Below are 27,412 nucleotides of genomic sequence, written 5' to 3' on the forward strand. Positions count from 1 at the left end.
GTAACCATAATTCTAAGCAGCTTTTAGGAATGTAGAACTATATGTACTAATTTCAAGAGTCCTCTCCAACATATTGTGAAATACAAAAGCCATTTGGCTATAAATGTAAGGGTAAAACTTTTTTTATTGTGACCACAGACAAAAGTGCATTTCAGCCGGGCATGGTGGTACAGGCCTGTAATCCTAGCACCTGGGAGGCTGAGGCAGGAGGATCTCTGTAAGTTTGAGGCCAGCCTGGGCTACATAGCAAGACCCTGTCTCAAAAGAAAAAAAAGTGCATTTCAAACTGTTAAAAGTACTTTCCATTTAATCAGAGGCTTCCAAAAGGGGGAATATATCTTTAGTCTTGGTTTTGTTGATGTTTTGTTTGTTTTTTCAAGACAGTCTCACTACATAGCCCAGGCTGTCCTCAAACTCATGGCAATCTTCCTGCCTCAGCCTCCTGAGTGCGGGGATTACAGTCCTGTGCCACCACCTAGATTACATCCATTTTAGTAAATTTAGTAAAATGATTCTTTTGATGGATACATAATATTTTTACATATTTATGGGGTACTGTGTGATAGTGCTATACACATATATAATGTTAGTGATCCGTTCATACTACAGGGGGTCTGGGCAGCTGGCATTTCCATCTCCTACACAGCGATCATTTCCGTGGTCCACTCACCTACTGTGTTCTGCGGCACTCCACTGACCGACTCTTCCCGCCTAAAGCAGCCAGATACTCTCTGTGTAATATTTGGGGCACACTGTGACAGCACAAAACCCGCCTGGTATACAGACACTGAGCAGGCTGACATGGACAGAAATACTCACCTGGGTCCTTGAGCTTGGACAACCCAGCCTCCGGGACAGGAGACCTCAACTCCCAAGGTCCTGGTCACACCACTTGGTGTGACAGCCAGAGCGAATGCAGCGCTAACATGCGCACATGTCGGTCTCCTTCACAGTGATAGATAAACCTCCAGTCACTCACTTCCCACTGATGCACTGAACTTGCTATCTAAATACATGAAAATCCAGCTCATGCCTGCTCTGCTCAGTAGTAAAGATCAGGAGGGCAGGGGTTGAGCAGGCAGGGAATCCTCTGGGCATTGCTGGCCACAAAGCTCCTACTGCGACCACTGACCAGCCAATGCCCTTCGAGAAAGCAACGGGGCGTCCAGAATAAACACGGCTCGGTCTGCAGAAATGAAATTTGAATTTTTTTTCAATCTGATTTTGTTTTTAATTAAATATTATGGTCACATACAAATTTGTGCTGATGTTGTACCTTCCCCACTTTAATCCTTCTAAAGAGCTGACAAAATGCACCACTGCCAATCACACAAAATACAGTCCTTTCAATCTTGTGTTTTTAAATAGCTGTTTAAATACTATCCTGAATAATAACTTAGTCCAAAGTAAAGAATTAAAAAATAAAATCTAACTATTGTATCATGCTTGTAAAAGGATCTGAACTTACAGATCAACTATGAAAGGTGAGAAGTGTAAAATATTCTTTATTTAGTATTACACATACACCACACTAAAATGCCTTTCAGTAAGTAAAAGGCGGCAGTCTTTAGATACAGGGAATTCTAATTAAATTGGCATAGTCAAGATAAAAAATATAGATGTTCCTTCCTTGTCTTCTGTAGGGAACAGGGGAAGGGGACGTTACCAGAACCTCTGCAGTGAGTCCTGGTCTCCTGCGAGCCACGGCAGCACACGGCGAATTACAGGAAAGGTAGATAAATGAGACTGAGAAGAAGCTGAGCTTTGGGTCTGATCAGTGCTGCTCTGGGCAGCAAAGACAAGAAGCCCTAGCTTGCAGCACCTCTTATTCACTACATTGGGAGAAACAAATGCAACAAATGAATATGTAGATTTCAGTACTTCACATTGGGATAAACAAGGTGTAACAAAAGACGGGGGGGGGGGGCAGTGGAAATCTAAGAACAATGAGGAACTATGCAGATGAAGATTTGGTTCCTCCCTGGCGACTCCCGCAGGTGTGGTTTTGTCCTGGAGATTACAGCATCTGGGGATCACTGAGGTCTCAATTGTGACCTTAGGCCAAAATGCACTTATGTCTGGAAGGTCCTAGCTGGGCTGTAGGCAGGAGAACTAGGCCTACTCAAATGATTTTTCCCTAGAATTATGTAGCATTGCTCCCAATAGTCTTCAACTACTGTCTTTAACAAGCTAATAAACAAATTGAAACAGGAGTCTTGCTTGGTTGTGAGACAGTGAAGGATTTCCCTGGTATTTAAACATATTCACACAACCAGTTATATGTATAAATCTAAATATAAAACCAACCTCCAGTAAGTTTTGAGATAACATTCTCCATCTTTGTGAAAAGTCAACATTACTAATCAAGTCCAACCATATTTTTAGAAAGGGAAAACAGTGATAGTATTTACTGAACTGGAATTGCTACCAAAACTTGAAAAAAAAAGATATCCATTTAACTATAAGCCAATTTTACTTAAATCAGGACTGTCCAACAAAAATATTCTGTCAGCCACTCATGATCTGAATTCTGGTGTATGAGATCTATTAAATCATGGTACACATAAAAAAGCCATGAGACGTTTCTGTTCTGTAATAAATAAGGCAGTGACTATTACTCATTAGTAGCTTTTTTTGAGGTAAGCTATTAAGTCTGCCCTTTCTCCCTTCTTCTTAATGCCAGTGAAAATCATTTTTGTTCCAGGGATGTACTTCTTGGGATTTTCCAAGTACTCCATCAATGTATCCTCTCCCCAGGTGATGCCTTTGTTCTTGCTGGCATCTGTGTAAGAGAATCCAACGGCTTGACCTGTCTTCTGCCCAAACAGACCATGGAGATTTGGGCCAGTCTTATGCTTGCCTCCCTTCTCCAAAGTGTGGCACTGGGCACACTTCTGTACAAAAATCTTCTTGCCTTTCTCAACATCACCTATTTTTAAATCTGCTGCGGCTTCCGCGTCCGAGGCTCAGCGCTCTTTCGTCGTTACCACCGAGAAAGTCCCAGCTCAGAAGCCAGACATCCTGCTCTCTACCCCAAGGACACGCTGGTCCACGGCTAAGTACTGGTGCTGGTCTGAAATTTGAATTTTTGAATTCATACAATTCACATCATGAAACACTGGTCTTTTTTTTTTTTTTTTTTACTTTTTTCCCATCATTAAAAATTTAAAAACCAGGGCCAGGGATTTAGCTCAGTGCTTTCGCCCCCAGCTGCGCAAGCGCAAGGACCCAAGTTAGCTGCCCGGTACCAAAAAAAAAAAAAAAAAATTAAAAACCAGCAGGGCTTGGTGGCTCACGCCTGTAATCCCAGCACTCTGGGAGGCTAAGGCAGGAGGATCACAAGTTCGAGTCCAGCCTGAGAAATTTAGCAAGACCCTGTCTCAAGCTAAGAAACAAAAAGGGTTGGGGTTGTAGCTCAATGAAAAGGCCCTAGGTTCAAACTTGAGCACTGGAAAAAATAAAACAGGAAAGCCATACTGAGCTCAGGAGCCAGGCTTGGCAGGCAGCAGCTCGGCGTCCCCTGAGCCCGGCTCTGCCTGCCCGAGGCCTTAGGAAAGGGCGGAAGATCAGAGCCGTGAAGCTCCCAGTGCGAGGCCTCGGTCGGCCGGACCGCCCGCCCCGTCTCTGTAAGGTGGGAGCCGGCGACCCTGGGGAAGGGACAGCCTGAGCACTCTCCTCAGGCCAGGACGCAGCTAGGACAGCCTTCATTGTCCGGGTCAGATGCTCCGAAGAACCGCCCTTTGGGCTTCAGACACACAGTCCCATGTTAGCGTCTTCAGGCAGACTCCAGAGGTCTTGCGAGAGCGGGGCGGGGCGGGCACCACGGCCCCGGGTTAGCGGGGCCCAGCGCGGGCTCCGAGGACAGAGGTGCGCGTACCCGCAGGGCAGGAGACTCTGTATAGCCCGGAGCGGGGACCGTGGCGGGAGATCCTCGGGGAAAGCGAGGCGCTCGAGGGCCAATAAACAGGGGGCGGTGGGCGGGCGTTGGCGTGCGCGTTGCTAGGAAGCTTGGCCACACCCACCACGCCCTACTGAGCACGCCCCTGTCCCAGCCCCGGCTCCGCCCCTGCCTGCCCAGACCTAGCCCCGCTCTTCCCCCCACACCGTGGGGGGGCGGGGCCTGGCGCGGGGCGGGGTCGACCTCGTGCCGCTCATTCTCCGCGGCCCGGCATGGCGGCGGGCGCGGGTCCCCGGCCGGAGCTGCGCTGGGCCCGGGCACTGGGCGAGCCGCTGAGCGCGGCGCAGCTGCGGCGGCTGGACGAGCACCGCTACAGCGCGGCGGGCGTGTCTGTGCTCGAGCCGCTGCTGCAGCGCTACTGGACCTGGCTGCTGCGCTGGGTGCCGCTCTGGCTGGCGCCCAACGCCATCACGCTGCTCGGCCTGGCCGTCAACCTGGCCGTCACGCTCGCGCTCGTCGCCTTCTGCCCCACGGCCACCGAGGAGGTAGGGCCCGCCGCTGCCCTCGGCCGCCGAGGAGGTGGGGCCCGCCGCTGCCCTCGGCCGCCGAGGAGGTGGGGCCCGCCGCTGCCCTCGGCCGGCCCGGCGGCCCCCCCAGAGGCGCTAGTGAGCTCGGAGCGCGCCGATTGCCCTGCGTCTGGGGGCCGACCGCGCGGCCCCGGCCCGTTAGCGCGGGGCGGCCCTGTTCGGGGAGCGATGGGCGACGAGGGCGGCCCCGGGGCCCCGCACCGAGGGAGGCCGCCTGGCGACGCACAGACACAGCGCTCTGCGACACCTTGCTCGGACCGGAAGCGCCTAGCGGCCTCACCGCGGCGCGGCGTTGGGGGCCTGTGGGAGAAACAGTTCAGGCCGGGTAACAGCACGATGCAAATACTTCACGCCCTGCTTCCCTCCTTCCAGCTCTTTAAAAAAATATTTGATCCAGCCGGGTGTGGTGGCCCACGCCTGTAATCCCAGCACTGGGGAGGCTGAGGCAGGAGGGTCTCAGGGAGTTTCCGGCCACGCTGGGCTACATAGCTCAAGGCCAGCCTGAACTGCGTAGCCAGACCCTGTCTCAAAGAACCAAACAAAAAACCCACAGACAGTGAAGACTGAAGAATTGGTTTATATGCAGATAAGTGTAGAATATCGTAATGTGCTCAACAAATTAAAAGTAGTATTCGACATTAAAAACATACTGTTAGTAACAAGTATCCTGAAAATGCATAATGAAACTTAGTTTTCATTGGGCCTAGAATCAGGTAGCAGGATTTAGATGTTTCTGATATTGTCTAATTTCATTGCAACCTCTTAAATGTTATTAATTTCAGAACCATTTGCTGGGCAGTTAAAGGAAAAGGCATACAGGCTTGTCCACACAGCTTCTTTTTGGGGGAAAAAGGGAGGCCTGATAGAAAAGGTACATTTGTGAATAGTTTTTAGCATCAGACGCATTTTATTTTATTTATTTTTGAGACAGGGTCTCGCTATGTAGTTCAGGCTGGTCTTGAACTCCCTACGTAGCCCAGGCTGGCCTCAACTTGAAGTGATTCTCCTGCCTCAGCCTTCCAGAGTGCTGGTATCACAGGTGAGCACCACCATGTGCAGCCTGTGGGACTTTTTCACAGCAAGGTCTTCCTGAGTAATCTCACACCTGTGCCAGGCGCGGCGGGTGTTGTATCGGCACTGCCGTGGCCCAGGAATCTGGGTCAGGGCGCATAGCGTGAGTGTCTGAGATCCCCCAGCAGATGGCTCCAGGCCAGGGGTGCTGAACCCTTTAGAGCACCCAGTGATTCAAACAGCCCCTGTAGCACGCGTGCCTCACGTTTGCCACCACTGCTTTCGAACCTGTAGGAGGGTAATGTGCCTGTCATGGTAGCTCAGCAGGTTGAGGCAGGAGGATCACATGTTTGAGGCCAGCCCGAGCCAGGTAGTGAGACCCTGTCTCAAAAGAAAAAATGAAATCCATTTTTAAAAAAGGGTTGGGATGTAGCTCAGCGCGACATCCCTGGGTTCAATCCCCAGTGCCACCACAAGAAAAAAAACAGGGCCAGGGATTTAGCTCAGTGTTTCCACTGCCTGCCCTGCAAGTGCGAGGACCAGAGTTCAATCCCTGGTACCAAAAGAAAGAAAAACAAACAGAGAAGCTGCCCTCAGTGTTGCACTCTCCTGATCCTAGGCACCGGGCTGGGCCTACTTCCTGGGAGCGCTGGGCCTGTTCACCTACCAGTCCCTGGACGCCGTGGATGGGAAGCAAGCCCGGAGAACCAACTCCTGCTCCCCACTGGGGGAGCTGTTCGACCACGGCTGCGACTCTCTCTCATCAGGTAACTGTAGAGCTGTGATCCCAACAGCTGACACTCCGGAACATACTGAGCAGCCTGCCAGGTCAGGCTTTGCAGGAGGATACATTCGGGAGCAAGTGTGGGTTCAAAGAGTAAGTTCTAGAACTCACCTGAGTTTTTTTGTTTTGCTTTTTGAGAAGGGTCTCAGTGTGTAGTCTGGGCTGGCCTTGAACTCACAGAGATCCTCCTGCCTCAGCCTCCTGAGTGCTGTGATTCCAGGCATGTACCACCACGCCTGCCTTAAGAATTCATTTTTTTTAAGTATTTATTTTAACGCCAGGGTTATGTCCCCTAAACTGCTGTGTGAGCCCACACAGGCCGGTGATCTCACGCAGTGTCCTGCCCTCCTGGTTTCAGTGCTGATGGCTGTGGGCGCCTCTCTGGCTGTGCGCTTGGGCACGCACCCTGACTTGCTGTTCTTCTGCTCCTTCGTCGGGATGTTCATGTTCTACTGCGCGCACTGGCAGGCCTACGTGTCGGGGACGCTGCGATTTGGGAAGTGAGTGTGTCTCCAGTGTCCGTGGGAATCCGTCTGGCAGGAAGGAAGCTCCGAGGGGTCATCCCATCCTCATCAGGGCTGCGCTGACTTCCGCCACCTCCTGTTGCAGTCCCACTGCCTGGCAGTGATTTTACTTTACTTCTCTCCTCTGACTTTCTAGCCCGAGTTTACAGTGCACAAGGAAAACAGAAAAATAAGGGACCCTTGGGCCGGGGATTTAGCTCAGTGGTTCTGCCACCTGTGTTCAATCTTCGGTACCAAAAAACAAAACAAAACGAAAAATAAGGGACCCGAATCACATAGAAAAAGGCCATTCAGTATAGAAGCGCCAGGCATGGTGGCACACGCCTGTCATCCCAGCACTCCGGAAGCTGAGGCAGGAGGATCGCTGTGAGTTTGAGGCCACCCTGGGCTACATAGTGAGTTCAAGGCCAGCCTGAATCACACAGCGAGGAGACCTTGTCTCAAAAAAAGAAAAGAAGCAGCAGCTGATGGACATAATAGGATTATGTGCTGTGGAGTCCGAAGTCCTTTTTGGTCAAATCATCAGGTTATCGTGAGAGGGAGGGAGTGTCTGGTGGAGACCCTGCAGTGTCTCTAGTCCCCCTGCCCGGTGTGCGACACAAGGTTGAAGAAAAACTTAAGACAGAGGTAAAGAGAAAGCGGGAGCTGGGATGGCCAACGCTCCCTTGGCAAAAGGCGCCGGCCCATCTTCCACCAAACTTTGTTATCCGTCAGCAGGTACAGGTGCGCGTGTAGATGTGCAGGCGGTGAAATCTCCATGGAAACCAGTGCAGGCCAGGCTTTGAAGGGCTGTGGAAGCATTTTCAAATTAGAACCAAGACAGACAAAATACACGACTGTAATTAGAGCAGTGTCCTTCAGGCTGTGAGAGCACTGGGTGTGGCATGGAGTTTGGGTGCGATTGCTCCAACCTCAAGCTGTGGATGTTACCTCCTGTCAGCCCACCACTCCGCAGGCCAGTACTCGGCTCAGCCGTGGCCTTAGGGGGGAGGTCGTGTTAACCTGCACGCTGCTGCAGTGCTCGGGAGGTGCCCCTGTGAGTCACGGAGCTCCAGCCAGACTCGCTTCTTAGAGGAAGACTCCAGCCTGCACTGCTCAGCGTGTTGGGCCTGATCAGTATTGCAGCCTCTGGCACGTGTCAGTGCTTGTGGAGCTACATGAAGGATAAGCTTTTCCCCAGTCCCCAGGAGAGCCAGGCGTAGTGGCACACACCTGCCCTCCCAGCACTCGGGAGGCCGAGGCAGGAGGGTCGAAGTGAGTTTGAGACCAGCCTGGGCTGCATAATGAATTCAAAGGCAGCCTGAAGTATCTAGCCAGACCTGTGTCGAAAAACCAAACCAAAACAAGCCCAACAACAACAAAAAAGTGGAGCTCAGGAAAAAAGAGATGAGAGAAGTGGACTTAGAGGTTGTCGCTGACTAGGGACGGCCATCTTAGGGGCGGATGCCACTTCTCCAAGAGTGCAGAATTGCAGATGGAATTGTGAGGTGGCGTTTGAGATTGGCAGACTGGGAGGAGTAGGCAGGGGGATCAGAAGGCAGGGGGACCAGGCCAGGCACACATTTCAGCAGAGCTGCCAGAGTCGGGATCTCAGATGGCAAAGAGGTTGTACAAGAGAGTTGCTGACCTGCAGCCCCAGATCTGACAAATTCACAGTCACTGTTTCAACATTTTAACAGAAAGGGTGGAGGCAAAGTCCAGCCTGAGGTGAGGCCCTCAGCAAATCCCAAGCAGGAGGAAAATCAGCCCTGACTGGGAGCCAGCTGGCAGGTGTATGGGTCAGACGAGAAACGCTTGGCAGGGACTCGTGTTGTATGACTGGTGTGTTTTTGTGAGGAAAATGTAAATATGTTCATATATTAGGGTAAAAATATCTGTGGAGTCAAAAAGATTATAGTGGCTGTAGTTACTAATAGTAAGAAAAGTCTATTAGTAAGAAAAGCTGTTCGAAGGGCCGAGGATTTAGCTCAGTGGTTCCACCACCTGCCTCACAAGCACAAGGTCCCGAGTTCGATCTCCGGTACCAAAAAAAAAAGAAAAGCTGTTGGAGTTTTCCCTATTTATAAGTGAAACAGACTTAGGACTATTTAAGAATTTGCTCTAAATCAGCTGCGTGTGGTGGCGCACACCTATATTCGCATCACTCAGGAGGCTGAGGCAGGAGGATCCCTGTTAAGTTCGAGGCCAGTCTGGGCTGCATAGTGAGACCCTGTCTCAAAAAAAAAGGGTTTCCTAAATCATGATTATTTATATATTATGAATGTTATTATTTTTCCTGATTTATGAGTAATACATAATTGTAAAAATTCAAACTTTGAAGAAATACTTAAAGTGGAAAATAAAAGTTTCAGTTATTTCAGTGATGTGTGCTATGTAAGTTTTTTCCCCTCTATATCTTAATATTTATTATGTGGGAGTGCATGTAGCTCTGTAGCTTTTTTTCTACTGAGTCAGGCAGTTGATAATTCAATGTGTGGGAAGTGGGCATGGTGCTGCACGCCTGTCACCCCAGCACTTGGGGAGCTGAGGCAGGAGGATCTCTGTGAGTTCATGGCCACCCTAAACTGCATAAGAAGATCTTGTCTCAAAAAACTAAGAAAAAAATTTCAGTGTGGGAAGTAAAGAGAAAACTAAACTGAGCCTGTATAGATTTTCTCCTTTTTAGTATGTTAACAGACATGAGCCTGGTGTTGAGGAATTGTACTTAATGGCAACTTCCTGTTCTCCGCCCTCCCTCTAGGGTGGATGTGACTGAGATCCAGGTGGCCTTAGTGATCATCTTTATCTTGTCTGCCTTTGGAGGAGCGACAATGTGGGACTATACGGTAATCCCAGTATTTAAATTCACGACTGTAAATATTTAGGACAAACTATTGTGTTGTTAATTTTCTCCAGAGATTCTTGGCATTGTTTAATATTCACCCTCTTCCTTTGTTTTGCATTCCTACCTACTTGAGAATGGTGTGTTTTCTTCTGCACATGAATATTTTACTACATCAAGGAAAAGGACCCTGTTTCCCTAAGCAGAGGGAAAACACTGGAGTTATCTTTTCCAGGCTAAAGTTGATCTCCTAAGATAGGTAATTTGTTAAAGACCAGAGGACGCTGGGGACCCCAGCGTGGTAGGAAGCCGCTCACCTGCCTTGTGAACGCTGCTTTGAGCGGAGGGCCCGGGTTGGGGCACCCTGGTCTGTTCCCGCCTGGTCTGTTCCCGCCCGGTCGGTGCCCGCAGTGCCCGGGTGCAGGTGGGCTCTTTGGAGACAGACCTCTGTCACAAACTCCAGTTTTGCACAGGAAGAAGACATACAAGGGGGCCTGGGATGAAGCTCCGTTGCACAGAGCCTTCCTGGCAAGCGCCAGGACCTGAGCTCGATTCCTGGTAACCAAAAAAAAAAAGAAAATTGACAAGGAAACAGATGAAGCCAGGCCTGGCTAAGTGACAACTTCACGCTCTCCGGGTGGAGAAGAATAAAATCAATGGCCAACAACTAACATTCATTCAGCACTTACTGAGTCCTGCTCTTCCCATCCGCGTCCCTAATGCTCTCAGTCCCATGCAGTCCATATCACCATGCCTGTTTTATAAGTAAGTCACAGGACATGAGATCATTTCTCGAGCTAAGAATTAATCAGACTGATTACAGACTTGGTTTCTGTGGTCAGTACACTGTAGACTTCCAAAGACTGGTGACCGTGGACTTCAGGACCCGCGGTTGCAGGGTCGCTGGGCACAGGGGATGTAGGACAGTAGGGCAGCCTTGTGTGGCGCCACTGTGGTGGGCGGGTGTTCTAGATTTGCAACAGCACATGGAAGGGGGCGTCACCGTGGAACCCCAGGGCAACTCTGAAGTCTGGTGGCAGTAAGGCGTCTGCGTGGGGCCATCGTGGTGACGTGTCCCTGTGGGGTGCGGACGGGAGGCTGTGGGACATGGTGGGGACTGGAGCCCGAGCTGCCCCAGCAGCATGCAGTACAGGACAGCGCCTCCCGGACGGCCCAGTGCCTCTGCAGAGCGGGGATCGTGGGACACCCCAGTCCTCTCCTGGGGTCCGCTCCCCAGACCCAGTCTGCTGCCCCGGCGGTGCGTGGGCCAGGAGACAGGTGGCTCTGGGCCTCACCATGTCGCTTGGGCCAGAGCTGCTGCATGACTGACCCGGGGGGATCGGCTGCTCCCCACGTCTGTGAGCAGACCCTAAGGAGAGCATGAGGCCGGCGTAAGGAACTGGGACAGCCACTGTGCCGGACGGCAGCTGTGTGCCTGTCACCCACGTGCAGTGGCTCCGCACAAGGCTCCCCGTTAAACTAGAGAATTATTGATGAACTATTCATGAGTATAAATATATCTCTTCACATTTAATGAAATAGATTTGTTGGTTATTGTAAAATTCTTAATTGGTGTGAATAGTATTAATATTTACCTTTGGACGGTAGTTATTCACAGTCTAGCAACTGGCTAGATTCGGCCCCTTTGTAGCCTTCCTGTTGCCTTGTGAGGAAACAGACCGACAGCGGCGGTGAGGTGCGCTGCGCCCGCATGGCGCCCGCCGCCTGGGACGGTCACACATGGTTGTCCTAGACTCGGAGTTGAGCCTTACACTTGTCTCGTTTCTGGCAATACCATAGGAAGACACACATCTTGTTCTCACCAGCGAGGAATAGTTCCTTTTGATGTAGGTCTTCCAAACTTAACACATTCCGCTGCAGTCTTTCAAAGTCTGTTTTTGAAATACAACAGCCTGGCCCTTCCAGCAATTCACTGCTGCTGTCCTTTAAATCCTCTGCTGCCCTGGGAGCTTCTCGAACACAGTTGACGACAGGTAAATATCTGGCTGGAGACGGAGTCCGGGCCGGCAGCCAAACGCGGTTTTGCATGAACACACGTCACGGTAGCGGTCGTGCTGACTCGAGGAAGTGTCCTCGTGCTCCCGTCGTCGGATGGAGGCTTTGAGATTAAATATTTATCACAGTTACAGAAACAAGCTAAGCTGATGCGGACTCATTTTTCACTTCGTAAAACCATTTCAAAGACAAGGCAAGCTCTTCTAGTTTTGATTAAAGAAAAAGGATGGCTTATTGGACAGGGCTGTATCGTACGTTTCTTTGCTGTTGAACAGGAAGAGGAATTGTTCTCCTAATGATTTCTTTCCTCTCCCCTGAAGATACCCATGCTGGAAATAAGATTGAAGATCTTTCCAGTCCTCGGCGTGGTAGGTGGAGCAATATTTTCCTGCTCAAATTATTTCCATGTCATTCTCCACGGTGGTGTTGGCAAGAACGGGTCCACTGTAGCGGTAAGCATTCGTTTCGTTGCTGTTAAGTATTTGCTTATGGTAAATTTTCTTACCACAGCTATGAAGAGAAATGAAAATATGCCAAAGCTCAGGCATGGGGATGGAAACTAAACACTTGGTGGTGGTGGAGGTGGTGATTTCTCTTTGGTTTTTTGAGACATGCTCTGCCTGTGTAGCCCAGGCTGGCCTTGAACTTGGTGATCCTCCTGCCTCAGCCTTCCAAGTACTGGGATTACAGCCGTGTACCATGTCTGGCTCCAAATATCCTAAAGAATTCATTTTAGGCACACAGCACAAAAGCATTTTATTTTAAAAAAATTTTTATATTTCCACAAGCTAGTGGTGTATGATTTCATTTAATCACTCACTACTTCCTTCTTGTACACAGTCAGGAGTTGCCCTGTGTTATCTTGGATTTTGTTCTTGGAGCAAACAAGAAAGAGGAGGAAGAGTAGGGAATAAGGTCCTGGCGGACTGATAGGCCAACTGCTGAAGTTCTGAGGTCTCACATAGGGGCAGTTTATTACTCAGAAAGTAAATTTTATTGAAATTTTTCCACAATACATGTAAAAGAACTATTATAATATCTTAAAAGATAAAACGTGAGCTGAGCGTGGTGGCACACGCCTGTAATCACAGTACTTAGGAGGCTGAGGCAGGCGGATCGCTGCAAGTTCGAGGGCAGCTTGGGCTACATGGTGAGTTCAAGACCAGTCTAAAGTACACAGTGAGACCTTGTAAATAAACACATACATAGATACATACATACGTAAGGAAATAAGGGAAGAAAGTTATAGATTTAGTAAGCCTGAATACCAAACTCGTTTCATTATTTTGTTTGGGCTAAGTTTTGCTAAGAGAATCCTGATTCACATAGATAAAAACTTAACAGCCTGGATCATAACAGTTTTCAAAAGGTGACATTTGCAGTATGAATGCAAAGCATAGGGGCTGGGGAATATGTTGATGTAGAGAGACTGGCAGAATTATGCTCTTTCTAATCAGCAGTTAAAATATTCTGTAGAAGTGGTGAGATAAGCGGTGTTCAGATTTCACAGAAAATGTTATCTGTCTGAGGAATGGGCATCGGCAGAGTGAAAGCCGATACAGAATGAATCACAGAGTTAATTTTTAGCTGATTAGTTTAGGATGCGTGCGTCTGTAACGGGACCCAGACGCCTGCTGCGCCCCATCGGTGCCACCCGAGGTTTCTGTGGCATTTGAGGGGCACAGGTGAGGGTCCTGCCCCCCTGGCTGCACCCTCCATCACGCTCTTCTGGGGGCTGCACCTGTTTGATAGAACAGAGGCTCGGAAAACGTGCGCTTGTCGTAAGTGTGTGGCGAAAAGTGATTTTCCGCTTTATCCATAGGGCACGAGTGTTTTGTCGCCTGGACTCCACATCGGACTCACCATCGTCCTGGCAGTAATGATCTATAAAAAGTCAGCCGCGAACGTGTTCGAAAAGCACCCTTGCCTTTATACCCTAATGTTCGGGTGTGTCTTTGCTAAAGTTGCACAGAAACTAGTGGTGAGAAACGCTTGCATGATTTAGGGTACAGATATTGTCCTTAGTCCTCAGCCCAGAGCTGGAAAGTATCTCACACAGTGTGTAGGTTTTCCTTTGTGGTTATCGCATCACAGTAAATAGACATCCGCGCTCTGAATAAAACTGCACTGTGAGTTAATGTTGCATTCGGTTCTTTTAATTATCTGTTAGGCTCTAATTATCAATTATAAATTCCTGATATCAAGGAATTTAAACACTGCAAATTTTAATAAGCTACCCAGTCGTGAATTTGGGGGAGATATAAATATTCCCAGATAGAATGTGAGATTACATTGTCTTTGTCTTGAAGTAAATTAAAAGTCATAATTTGCTTCTGAAAGTAAGAGCTAAAAACACCGAAAACTTAATAGTAACATTACTTTGTTTACTTTTTTATAGATCGCTCACATGACCAAAAGTGAACTGTATCTTCAAGACACTATCTTTATTGGGCCAGGTCTTTTGTTTCTAGACCAGTACTTTAATAACTTTGTAGATGAATATGTTGTTCTGTGGATAGCAATGGTAAGTACTGTCCTGATTTGTATTATCAGATAAGCAGATCGTATTATGCTTCCTAGCCGTTTCAGTCAGGTATCAGTTATCTCAATATTTAGTCTATACAGTGAATGCTTCTGAGTATTTAAAATCAGTTCTTTTAAGTGGTCAGTCATTTTATATTGTATGTAGAAATAGTCAGCATATCTGGTGATCGGGCATCCCCCAGCCTAGACCCTTGGGAACACAGCTTTGTACTTAAAAAGTACTCTTTTCCCCTAAAACCAATCCACTCTGCCCAGAGGAGTCTGACTGCTCTTATCGAGCTTATTAAAATTATTCCCAGATTACAGCAAGTAACACATTACGGGGTTAGTGCTCGCAGTGGTGCCACTTACTACATCGAGAGCTGTCAGCCAATACTGAGAGCAGAGCTGCATGCTGAGGCTGTTTGCAGCTAGATGTAAGCAGCCCTGTATTCGTGTATTGCCTTTCTTTGTTTTAATAATGTCACGAAGGCTAAATTCTTGTTGACTACATCCTGCTTAAGCAAGGGCATGGATAATATGTATATTAATTTCTATCTAAAATGATTGTGAAATACAGAATATGGTTCTTAAGGGAAACATTAGTCATCTAAGGAACTCATTACTGATTAACGCTTCAGTCACAAAATTAGATCATGGAGAATTAAATTTTTATACTAGTAAGACGTATCTTTATGGTTGGCCTTCAACTAATAGTGATTTGAATAGTTTTGCTGTAGTTTTCCCTATCTGTGGACCTCGCTGGCCTTACAGCTTGTGCGTGATCCGGAAGCGTACAGGTCTTACCAGTGAAGCCGCCAGTGAGTCTCGATGATTCACCAAGTCTCACCACGTTGGCCTTAAGTATTTAAAAACTCCGCTCTCTGTTCTGTACACAGACCACGAGGGTCCACTGGTAATCATAAACCAAGTCCATAGGATGACACTTTCCCTGGAATAAATTAGTAACCTAATACTTACTTACAGTCCATTAAAAGCCTTCCGTTCTTTTCAGTGGTGAAGTGTACTTCTTAATCCTTTGACTTTCCATGCAATTTTCTGCAAAGTGTTTGAACATTTCCTTTAATTTGAACTGGCATGTGCGTCAGAGTGAACGTAATCGAAACGTCAGGCATTCCAAACTGAAGCGCCTGTTGGCTTGAGCAGCGGGCCTGGTTCACATTAGTGACAGACTGGCTGGCTGAGGAAGGCCCACTCCGTTTTTCCTTGTCCTTATGGAAGGAAACCCCTTCCTCAGAGAGCAGAGGCCCCACTGGAGCTTCCTTCTGGCTGAGGATTCCCCTCCCGTGCACAGCAGGCTTTCCATTCCCCTGGCGCCCCTTCTGAAGGAAAGCAGTTAGTTTTGAATATAACACGTTTTGTATGTGCCTCCCCTCCACTGTGGTGCCTTTTCCACAGTCCCGGCATCCTTCCAGCTATTCTGAGGGTAAAAGCAGCTGCAGGAAAACACGCTTTCTAGGAGAGGGATGGGCAGCCCCTCCCACCGGAAGCTGGGGGAAGCTGGAAGTCAAGGCCTGGCGCCTTACTCTGGAGCTTTCCACTCTGCTCCCTTCTCAGAGCCTGAGCTGGAATAGCTGAAATTCCCTGCATTTTCCGGAAGACTAATGAGGCCCACGCTACGGCACGTGAAAACACTCTAAAATGGAACATTTCCCACTAGGAATCTGGGGTTCAGGACATCTGAGATGGGGGGGGAGTTGCAGAAAAAAGCTGCGAGCTGAAAGATAGACCATAATGTGAGTCCCGATTTGCTCCCAAAGGTCGTTGCTTCACTTGACATGATCCTGTACTTCAGCGCTTTGTGCCTGCAAATCTCAAGACACCTGCATCAAAGTATCTTCAAGATCTCCTGCCACCAGGCACCTGAACAGGTTCACAAGCATGTTGACTAATAGCCCGAGGAAGAGGCGGTTAGGGGAGCCTAGGCTGAAGGAAGCCCCCTTCTCCAGGCGGTAGGATGCTGTCAGATAAGGCGCTATTTGCTAGAAACAAGCCCTGCAGATGCCGTTGTGTCTGCTGAGTAAGGAAGCCTCATGATGCGTCACCCACATTGTGGTCACAGGTATTGTTAGAGCAATACGGTCTGTAAACTAATCAGAAACAAGCCCAAACTTGTCACCCCTCAGGATGAGAGAGAACCGAACCCTGTAGTTCTAAGTGACAGTCTGTGTCTGCAAAATACTGATCAGACCCTGCCAGAGTACATAAAAATTCAGAACTTAAATGACTTCGGCCATGGTGAGGGCGATGCCAAAGACCGGAGGGAATCCTGCTGCTGCCCAGGTGCATGGTCTGTGATACTATGTCAGCAACAACCATCTCCCAAGCGTGTGCTAATCCCTGGGAGGAAAGGAAGTATGTGCTTTGGTGCGCCAACCAGAATTTAAGAGCTCTAGGAACTTTTACAGTTTGTCTTTAGTGAAAGGAATTTGTTGTGCCAATTCAGAAAAACTCAAGAATCTTCATACTGAGAGTAACTTGTTCCTTGATAGTTACGATTCCATGGCCACGAGAAGGTGGCATTAACTGAGAAAGGGGACACTAGCTAAATCAGCTGATGTGTAAGACAGTAACCCACGAAACACGCAGCAGGGCCCTAGAGCCAGGTGCTCTGGAAGTGGCACTGCCAGGCCACCATGCATGTTGGTGTCAGGAGTAGGGAGGTTGCTCTGTATAAACAGCATCATCACAGAACCCTTGGAGAGCCAGATCTCAAGACCCCGTCTGAGCCTGTTTCTAACTGGACACGACAGTTCTATCAGCCACACGAGGAAATAATCAGAAAATAAAGGACTGATGGGCCGGTGACTGTCTGTACTAGGCAAGGAAAGGCAGGCAGAACAAACCGGTGGAAACTGATAGTCCTGAAAGGCAAAAATGTAGAGGTGAATAAGCAGTTTTGCCCCTCACTATTGGTGAACATCTGACAGGACTGTGGCAGCCGTGTAACCAGCTTAAGATTGCCATTCTGGGCCTGGGGCTGTAGTGTGCAGAGGAGCGGAAAAGTGCAGGCTTAGTACAGGCAATGCCCAACATCACCAGAAAGAGGAAAACATTTAAAAATAAAGATTTTTATTTGGTTTTTTTAGTCATGAGTATTAGGGATTGAACCCAGGAGTACTGAGCTACATACCCGGCCCTCTTTATTCATTAAATTTAGAGATAGACTTTGTTTTTAAAACTTGAAAAACCTTAAGTCAAATAAGTGGTTTGTAGCAGCAAATATTGAAACTTAAAATATGGAAGGACAGGAGCTGGGAATTTAGCTCAGTGGTTCCGGTGCCTGCCTCGCAAGTGCAAGGTCCTGAGTTTGATCCCCGGTACAAAAAAAATGGAAGGATAGGAGGAAATTGTTTCCTTGTAATGGGCATATATTTTATTCTGAATGGTTCAAAGTAATTTAAATAACAGTAGGCTTAACTGACTTATTTTCAAACAAATGTGGAAAAAATTTCACGTTTTAAATCAAGTGTTTCATGTTATTCTATATTAAGTGCACATTTTAAAAGACAGTATAAAAATTAACTATTGAAATCTGAAAACAAAACTTGTGTCTACTTACTGAGTATTAAAACAGGAAGTGTCCAAGGTAATCCTCCTTGAAGTAACTGTCACTGTGTGCTCCTTGTCATTACAAAGGCTGTGTCATTTAACTGCAGACCAAGCCTGATTATAGGGTACTTTGATGTCTACAGAAATGACATATCTGTAAACCCATGTCTTTAAATTAATATTTATAAATCTTGTTTTTGGCAACATAGCAAGACCCTGTCTCAAAACCCAAAACAACCCAACCCCACGCAATCCCCAAACAATGTAACTTGTTCTTTGTATGTTTAGGGATGGACAGAGATACACTAACTCTGAATATTCTTTATTGACAAAAGTTAATAAACAGTGCTAGAAAAGTTGACTGCTACAACTGAAGAGCTGAAAGCTTGTCACATACAGTTGAGGGATAGCCGCTCCTCACATAACTGTATTTTATTTGGAAGTGAATAGAAAGGGAGGTCTTACACTTAAACATGATAATGATTAAAGTGTTATAATTTAAACTGGAACTTCTGTGACTAAAGGTGTTAAGTTTAACTAGAATTGTAAGTTGCTCCCAAGACTTTTGTGCCTCTTAGCTAATGTTGCAATTGTGTCTTGTTGCTTAGGTTCACGTTCTTTCTCCAAAGAGTCATCAGAGCAACATGGACTGAAGAGACTTGCGGACGCTTGCCATCTCTTGCTGCTGCTGTTTCATGAAAGAGGAGACAGTAAACATTTGTTTGAATTGTCAGTTAACTGTTATACATATTTCAGCAAATAAAATCTTTCAGAGCTTACATTAATCCTGATGTTTTACATCTGAAATGTAATGACTTACAGTTTCCATCATAATCTTCTTTTGCAACATAGCCATTTCTTTTTTAAGTTCATTTTGTGTCCCACTAAGTAGACTATCGTGATTCTTCTCCAAGTCCTCCAAACTCTACAACACAAAAGGTTCGTTCAGTTACAAACCATAACTTGTCATCTCAGGTTCTAAACTTGTAAAAATAATTTTCAGAAGGAAGAACTTTTTAATATTCAAATAATGCCCATTATTTATTCCATGTAAAAATGAGTAATACATAAAGACAAATTCTATAGAAGCAAAATTTATAAGACATAAATCAAATATAATTATAGAATGTACAACAGTAGAACACTTTGCTTGAAATAATGGATTAATTAACTGTTGAAGAAGAAAAGGACCAGGGATTTAGCTCAGTGGTGCAGCCAACTGCCTCAAAAGCGCAAGGTCCTGAGTTCGATCCCAGGTACCAAAAAAAAGGAAAAAACAAAAAGAGCAGATGGGACAACCATCAGCAAATACACTAACTTAGAAATTTTCTAATACATTTCCCAAACATCAAGTTATAATCTTATTACTAATAGTCAATGAGACATGAATCTAGCAGCAGAAGTAAAATGATCTGTAGTATGATCAAGTTATGAAAAACAAAATTTATGCTTTAAATCTTTAATCTTCTTTAACAAATAGTTATTCCAGTCCTCACTATGTAAAAAGTACTATATTAAGGGCTGTGCAGAAATTAAAGAATAATACACAATTGCCTTATTCCAGTGAGAAGAAACAAAAGCTTTGCAGTAGGAAAGGAAACAGCTTACTGTGGCTATATAGTAGAAAATGGGGATTAATTCTAGTTTAGATGTCAAAAGAATACAGTTGCAATAATAAAGAAGGAATTAAAAGTAATTTAAAGGACAAGCATGAGCAAAAGCATGAAGTATCTGATGAGTAAGTTCAGAGGTTACGGAGAGAACTGGGAGGAATGGGCAGGTGTAGTAAGTGAAGCTTACAGAGTCATGTTACAGAAGAATCTCAGATACCTAACAATTCCGAATGGAAAGCTGCTGGTAATTTTTTCAGGAGGAAAGAGATGTATTTTTTTTGGTACCGGGGCTCGAACTTGGGACCTTGTGCTTGCAAGGCAGGCAGCGGAACCACTGAGCTAAATCCCCGGCAGAGAGATGTATTTTAGAAAGATAACGTGGGAGACCTATAAAGTTGGACAGGACATAGAAAATCAAAGAATTGTAATAGCACAAGCAAAGAATGATGAGGTCCTGAACTAGGGTAGTAGCAGTGCGAATAAAGAAAGCATGGACCACTGCAGAGGTAAAATTATATATAGTCTCATAACTCAGCATGAAAGATAAGGATATGGAAGAGTTAAAGTTAATACTCCAGTTCCTATCTTTTTTTGGGGGGCGTACCGGGGATCGAACTCAGGATCTCAACACTTCCCAGGCAGGTGCTGCACCGCTGAGCTACATCCCCAGCCCTTCCAGTTCCTATCCTAAGTGGTAACATTTAGAAGAAGCTTTTCTTAGACCTTCATACTAATTAACAAGTTATTGTCAGGGAGCATTAGAACTGACAAGTTCTCTATTTGCAAACACTTAAAAATAACGTTTGTGAGCCAGGATGTAGCTCAGTGGTGCTGCGACTGCCTGGCAAGCACAAGGTCCCAAATTTGATTCCCAGTACTGGGGGGAGAAATCTTTTGTGTTCATATAAATTATTTTAAATTTCTTTAAAATATTTACTTTAGAACTTTTTAGACCACAATTTGGTAAAATGTGTGTATTCAGTAGATAATTTCCAACTCACAAATTTTTTTTTTTGGTATTGGGGATCAAGCTGGGACCTTGCACTTGCGGTGCAGGCGGTGGAACCGCTGAGCTAAATCCCCAGCCCAAATTTTTAATTCTTGGTGTCTATTACATTCTGAGCTTTTATGATTATAAATTGGCATATAAAGTCATTATCGGTCACTGCAGTAATTCTAAAAGCAAATATGCCATAAAATATTTCTGTAAACATTTGAAATATAAAGCCAGGTGTGGTTGTGCACACCTATAATCCCAGCACTGGGGAGGCTGAGACAGGTGAAAGGCCTGAGTTCAAGGACAGCCCGAGCCACACAGTGAGTTCAAGGCCAGCCTGGACTACATAGCAAGACCCTGTCTCAAACATCAAAACAAAAATACAAAAAACAAATATTTGAAAATATAGAATTATTCAAAAATTGAGTGCTTTCTACGTAACAAACATTGGGGATACAAAGTCAAGTAAAAGTATATAGAAATGATTTATAAACTTCCTATTCTATTCTAAGTTAAACAGAGATCAATGACATAAGTGTTTGTAATAAAGTATGGATTTGGGCTGGGGATTTAGCTCAGTGGTTCTGCTGCCTGCCTCGCAAGTCCAAGTTCCCGAGTTCAATCCCTGGTACTAAAAATAAGTACATAAATAAATAAAATAAAGTATAGATTCAATGCGTGAATCCATTTTTCGGTAAAATTACCTAAATTTACCATTTCCTATCTTGAATAATCCATGAAACTATTAGAATTCTAAAGGTATATTATCACTTAAGTCAGAAGTAATGAATTCTGTCCCCGTTTCTAGAAAGTAGTTAAAAATTTTCCCCATAAACTTGGAAGGAAAAACAGTATGTACTACTTCTGTAAATACATTGTTTTATAAGAATGCATTACATTACTATGCATAACATACCTTGAGGTACTGCTCATACAACTGTCGAACCGTTTTCAGTCTCTGGTTCTGAACAATTCTGGATTGTTGAAAAACTTTTTGTTGTTGTCGCATTATACTCTACAAATATAAAAAACACTGTTTAATAACAATTAGGTAAAAGTTTGTTTTTCTGGCAATACGCCAGAGCTCTACACATGCTATGCAAGCACCCTACCTCAAGGTACATTCCCAACTCTCAAGTTTTAAATTAGCAAAAAAATAATCCTAATCCTATATTAAACTTAAAAGGAAGTTTTTAAATCCGGATTTTTTTTTTTTTTTTGGTACCGGAGATCGAATTCGGGTCCTTGGGCTTGCACAGCAGGCTGCGAAACCGCTGAGCTAAATCCCCGGCCCTCTGCTGGATATTTAACATTTTGTTAAATGACCAACTTTAGATAATTTGTTTACCACTAATACGCAATACAATAATCCTTCATGTCACTGAGTAGGAAATCTTAATGTTCAAGACATGTCTTTTTCTTTGGAATTTCAATACCCAGACAGTTGATCTTCTAATAATGGTGATCTTTCATGTCCTTAACCTATTTTCCACCAGTGATTTTCTCCTCCACCCTACCTGAGCTATTCACTTACATGTTTATACCCTAGATCTTACCATTACCAATAACATAACCTCGCTATAGCATTGATAATGACAAACATATTCACTATGTGTCGTCTATTTTTGGAACTTTATTAAAGGGATAGGAACTGATTTACTCCTCCAAACAACTATATGAGATAGGTACTCTGTCACTTTTATAGCTGAGTGACCACAATTTGATCGCCACTGTGTGTTTCCAGGGTCCAGGCTGTAACTAATACACATACTGTTTCTCCCTATATCCCAGGACTCAGGCACTACCTCCTGGCTGTTCTTTAGTACCACAGCTCACTTAACAGGTACTAAAGTCCATTCGTTCTACCTACTTTTCTCTGTTATCCCTGCCCCTGCCATCCTCACTTTCCTTTCCCTGCCTTTTTTTTTTTCTGACATAGGGTCTTGCTATGTAGTTCAGGCTGGCCTCAAACTCAAATCATCCTCTTTCTTCAGCCTCCTGAGTATCCCATCACTGTATCTGCACCCACATTTATGTGTGCCCGTACATTCTGTCTTCTCTCCTGTTTCTAAGAGTGAATGATTCTTGTTCCTTACTAAGGCCAACTTCTTCACGTCCCATCCATTCTCAAGAATTCAGCAATTGTCTCTAATATTTTAAATCTGTCCCTTTGGGTTATTCCTGTCAGCACACAAACATGCTGCTATTTCCTCTTAAAAAATAAAACAAAACCCTGTATTCCTTTTCTCCTCTGGCTACCACATTTCTTTCCTTCCCATTCTGTCTAGTACTCATTCTAATCAGACTTGCACAGATTTCTCACTTTTTCACCAAAATCATTCTGGTCCAGGACACCAATGACGTCAACATTGCCAGATCCACCTTACTCAGCCTCCAAGCAGCATGTGACAGAAATAACCTTTCCTTTCTTGTGTTTTTTTGGGGGGGCTTTTTGAGACAGGGTCTCACTATGTAGTTCAGGCAGCCTTGAACTCACTATGTGCAGCCCAGGCAGCGATCCTCTTAACCTCAGCCTCCTGAGTGCTGGGACCACAGGCATGCGCCACCATGCCCGGCTCCTTTCCTTCTGAAATGGCTTTTTTTGCTCAGCTCACAGGGCTTTGCTGTCCACCTGTGACCAGACCACACACTCTCAGTGTCTCTTCCTGGCTCCCCTCACCTCCCAGAGCACTAAATATGTCCCTCAGGGATCTGTCCTTAGATTTCCCCTTGGTGATGTCATCCCATCTTCATGGCTGAAAAACTGTTTTCAAGCTGAGAATCCCCAACTTTGCTTCCTCAGCTCACATCTGTCTCCTAAACTGCAGACTTACGTACCTGCAGCCTGCTGAGCCTCGCCTTGGGTATTTCATGAGCTGATCCACCAACCCCACAGTTACTTGGTCAGACCAGTACCCCAGCTCTTAGCTAAGCAATGTCCAATAATTAGCAATAGTGAAAGGACCACTGGAGGAGCAGTTAGTGCAGCTACAAGACAGCTGAGTGGAGATGAAGGACATGCGCCCTGGGGGCACACAGGGAACACAAGTGGGCATGAAGAGTAAACCGTGTCCTCAGGCGGGTCCATAGCTCAGTGGCAGAGCACCTGCCCAGCATGCATGTGGCCCTGGGTTCCAGCCCCAGCACCTCACAGGAGAAAACAAAGAGTAAACCACATTCTGACTTCAGTGACTGGTTCAGGAGCGGGCAGACGGTAAACTCCGTCAGTGAGAGCCCTCAAGCGGGGTTTCCTGCCATGGCCACTGAAGACTGTGGTCCACTGCCACTCCTCATTTTACTCTGAGTCTAGGAGCGCTGGTAGCGTCTTGCTTGCTGCACTAAATGAGCCCACTAGGAGATGCCAAGAGGCCCAAATGGCCCCATAGGAGCAAGCTGCCCTGTCCCTGTCCAGCTGTGCCTTGAGCTAAACTACCCTCAATTTCTTTTCTGTAAGCCACTAATCTTCCTTTTGTTCTCTGGCAAATTTCCATCACCTCAAAGTCTAAGGGTCCTGAGCAACGCAGGCAGCACGGCTGTGCTTCCAAGTACAGAGTGTGCCTGCCCCGGGGGCTCCCTTTCCGCTCGAGACCTGGTGGGATGATGTGTGATACCAACCACCAGTTTCTCTTCTTGCTCCTCAGCCTTCTTCAGATCTGTATCCCACTGCTGAAACACAGCCAGGAACTGCTCAGAAAACTCTTGGTTAAGTTTCTGCCTGTAAAACATGGAGATGAATATCGTCACATTTCATACCACTAGGAAAAAGCATTCAAAACCGATCGGACCTTTCTGTATACTGTAAGGATGGAAGGAAATAATAGCAGCTGTAATATCCTGATGGGAAACCAAGAGTCAGATTGAAGTCTATTCCAGAAGTATTTTTTCCTAATAAGCTAACAGAAAGGTCTCCTCATATGTTGTAGCTCTTGACAACTAAGGAAGCTTTATCATCTATGTACATTTCCAAAAAAATTTGTTTGATTTCCAGGGAGTGTATTTTATGTATCCTACTTAATATAGGTTCTCATATGAAAAAATGGGTTAAGTGATTTCTAAATAGAAATATTTCACTTAGTTTTTCCCCATTTTGGCAATGACTCTTTACAAAGGAATAAAATCAGCTAAAGTAAATGAATTTCACAATATAAATAGACAAAGGGTAAATACACAAAATTTTAATATAACATTGACCTTTTTCTACATTGTCAAATATAGTTAACTATCAAACAACAAATAGTTTCTATGACATTTACCTTTTACTAGTGTATTTTCAAAATGAACATAAATTACCTTTAGAATTTTTAAAAAACCACACTTGTTTCTTAAAAAAGCAATCTCACTACTGACTTACAGAAAAGTCAAGCCAAATATCCCTTCTCCTTCCTCCTTCCTTTCTTTCCTTCTTACTTTGGACAGATCTTGCTATGTAGCCCAGGCTGGCTTCAAACTCAAGATCCTCCTGCCTCAGCATCTTAAACGCTGGGATAGCAGGTGTCCGCCCCCATGCCCACCTAGGCCAAATATATTCTCACTACAGACCCCAATAAACAGAAGAGAGTCGTTTTTCCTAAGTTATTGGTACCTGTGTATGCTAAGAAATGATACAAATGTGGCTATAAAAAACCAGCCGCCTTACCTTTGCTCTTGCTGTGTTTTCCAAACATGTTCAATTTTCTGGCTACTGGATTTGAAGGAAGCCTTGGTATACATTTCTAGTCTCTTTCTCTTGGCAAGGAGGGCCTTGTTAATGTCAGCTGTGTTGAAAATAAATGCTCATTCAATTTAATGTTGAAAATTATTTTGTTCCCATATATTCAAGTAAATACTAATATGGAAAAAGTTCATTCAATAATATTATAAAGACATATAACATTAAATTTTAAGATAGTGCCATGCTCAAAACATTTCAAATTTGGGAGCATTTAAGATTTTGGACTTTCAGACTAGGGTTGCTCAACCAGTAAAGTCTCTGCAAATATTCCCAAATCCAAAGAAACTCTAAAACCTGAAACATTTCTTGTCCCAAAGATTTTGGATAAGAAATACCCAACCTTATCCCAATTTTTATTTTCCTAACTGAAGATAATTTTTAAATTTAGGAATGATTTTTAAAAGAGCCAATAAATAAAGCATCAAAGACAGGGCTGGGGATTTAGCTCAGTGGCACCGCACCTGCCTGGCAAGCGCAAGGTCCTGAGTTCGATCCCCTGTACCAAAGAACACAAAAAACAAAAACAAAAAAGATAGACTTCAACTTCCTCATGGGAAAACACTTTAATAATGGCTTAGGTTTTCTAAATTTATAAAATATTCTCCAACTGAAACACACTTGGGTGAATTATTGTTAGGACTCAAGATAAAACACACAAAAAAAGATAGGTATATCAAAGAATAAGAAAATGATGTGGAAAACATATAGTTAATTATGCCTTTAAATATATCTTTTACTGGGGCCAGGGATTTAGCTCAATGGTTCTGCCGCCTGCCTCACAAGCACAAGGTCTAGAGTTTGATCCCTGGTACCAAAAAAAAAAATCTATATCTATATATATCTATAGATATATATATATCTCTATATATCTTTTACTAAAAGACACACAGACCAAAGATAACAAACATCTTAATGTAAGTATCTAGATAAATTTGAGAACACTTTTAAATATTTTCATGGAGTTTTTATAGGACATTTTACCACTAAGTACTATATTCCATAAAAATTTTAATAGCTTAGTACTTGGCTGAACGTATACCTTTATTATGGATTTACCAGTTACCTTTCGGTAAGTATAATGGAGCTGTACTATTATATGAATATTTTATATATCCATTTTTCTTCTAAAATTCCATTAAAATCACCTGTGAACAAGCTATTTCCATTCACATCACTGAAAAGGTAAGGAAACCTATAAAGCTAAATCACATGTACGTAAAGCAAGGCATTAATACTCACAGTCTGCTGATTAACATTCCCTATTATACAAATTACAATAGTTTAAAACAATTTTATTTAAATACAAGGATCTCCAAAACCATACCTCCAAATTTTTCCAGCATATTCTGTACTTCACCCCTGTGAATAAATTACATTTTAAGACCTTTTAGGACTGGTGAGGGGTGGTAGCTCAGCGGCAGAGTGTTTGCCTAGCATGCTCGGGGCCCTAGATCCAACCTCCAACATGGCAAAAGCCAAGCAAAGTAAAAGAAAAAGCTTTTATTAAGGACCCATAAAACATAGAAGAAATACCAACGCGGCCACTGCACATGCAGTACTTGTCAGGTAATCCCTTGTTAGGATTTTTCTTAACATCATTTCGAACACATTACCCCATGTCTTCCAGCATCTCTGAAGACGACCTTTTTTTCCCACGCTTATCAATTACTGGAATCTTTCCTGTATGGACAGTGAAAAAGGGAAATAAAAGTAAACGCGCTGTCATGGCACGCCGCGGCGGGGCAGTGTCTCCATGCTGCCTCCTCGCGCCCCCTGCCAGCGCGCGTCTGCCCGCCCCGGGCGCTTCTGCCACGGGGTCTCGCTGCGCAGCAGGGTTACGGGCCCGCCGCCCGCCGGGAGAAGTCAGGGAGCCCTGCCCGCGGGAAGCCGGGTGTGCGCTGCGAGCCCGCGACTGCGGCGGGGCCCAGGGGAGCGACCAAGACCTGCGGGCGCCTCCTCGTCCTCGGAGCCGCTCAGGCCGCGCTCGCCCCTGTCCGAGTCGTAGGCTGTCCCGGGTGGCTGCTCCAGCGGCGCCTTCCCTGCCTTCCCGGGGTGCTTCCTGCCGGCGGGCACCATGGTGAACTCCGGCCCGGCCGCCGACCTCCTTCCTCACGCACCGCCTCGCAGCCGCCGCCGCCTCTGAGGAAACTCGGACAGCGCTGAAGAGCCTGGCGCTTTTTGGCGGGCGCGGCGCTGATTGGCTGGACGCCGCGCGCGTGCGCGCAGGATCGGTGGCTCCGCCCCTTTGGGCGGGGCGCGCGAAGTCACTAGTCAGGAGCGTGCCGGGCACGCTGGTGCGCAAGCGCGAGGCGCCGTGCTGGGGTGGTCCCGAGCGAGTCACAGGGCTGTCACCT

The 27,412-nt window shown here is 45.6% G+C and overlaps 2 protein-coding genes and 1 pseudogene across 3 annotated transcripts; 1 reads left to right on the forward strand and 2 right to left on the reverse strand.

Moving 5' to 3' along the window:
• Positions 1–262: 262 nt before the first annotated feature.
• LOC101704529 (cytochrome c pseudogene) lies at positions 263–4,172 on the reverse strand (annotated as a pseudogene).
• Positions 4,151–18,522, forward strand: Chpt1 (choline phosphotransferase 1). Of its 2 annotated transcripts, none has more exons than XR_205256.4 (9): positions 4,151–4,443; positions 6,116–6,263; positions 6,639–6,780; positions 9,545–9,629; positions 11,962–12,093; positions 13,464–13,622; positions 14,040–14,165; positions 15,946–16,247; positions 18,346–18,522. XR_205256.4 is itself a non-coding variant. In XM_004844853.4 (9 exons), exons 1-9 carry the CDS (start codon positions 4,171–4,173, stop codon positions 18,388–18,390), a joined length of 1,221 nt encoding a protein of 406 aa, XP_004844910.1. In that variant the 5' UTR covers positions 4,153–4,170; the 3' UTR covers positions 18,391–18,522. The 2 variants fall into 2 exon arrangements, 1 of the variants encoding a protein (XP_004844910.1); XM_004844853.4 differs by having other exon boundaries at positions 4,153–4,443; positions 15,946–16,056.
• On the reverse strand, positions 18,044–27,264 carry Sycp3 (synaptonemal complex protein 3). The gene is made up of 8 exons (XM_004844854.4): positions 27,002–27,264; positions 26,672–26,738; positions 26,383–26,417; positions 24,984–25,101; positions 23,963–24,062; positions 21,264–21,362; positions 18,558–18,662; positions 18,044–18,425 (listed from the first exon to the last, which is right to left on the reverse strand). Exons 1-8 carry the CDS (start codon positions 27,132–27,134, stop codon positions 18,372–18,374), a joined length of 711 nt encoding a protein of 236 aa, XP_004844911.1. The 5' UTR covers positions 27,135–27,264; the 3' UTR covers positions 18,044–18,371.
• Positions 27,265–27,412: the final 148 nt, after the last annotated feature.

This window comes from Heterocephalus glaber, unplaced genomic scaffold (genome assembly GCF_053883595.1).
Source record: "Heterocephalus glaber isolate CG9 unplaced genomic scaffold, H.glaber_assembly_v1.0 deba00001572, whole genome shotgun sequence".
In the NCBI taxonomy this organism is placed as follows: Eukaryota; Metazoa; Chordata; class Mammalia; order Rodentia; family Bathyergidae; genus Heterocephalus; species Heterocephalus glaber.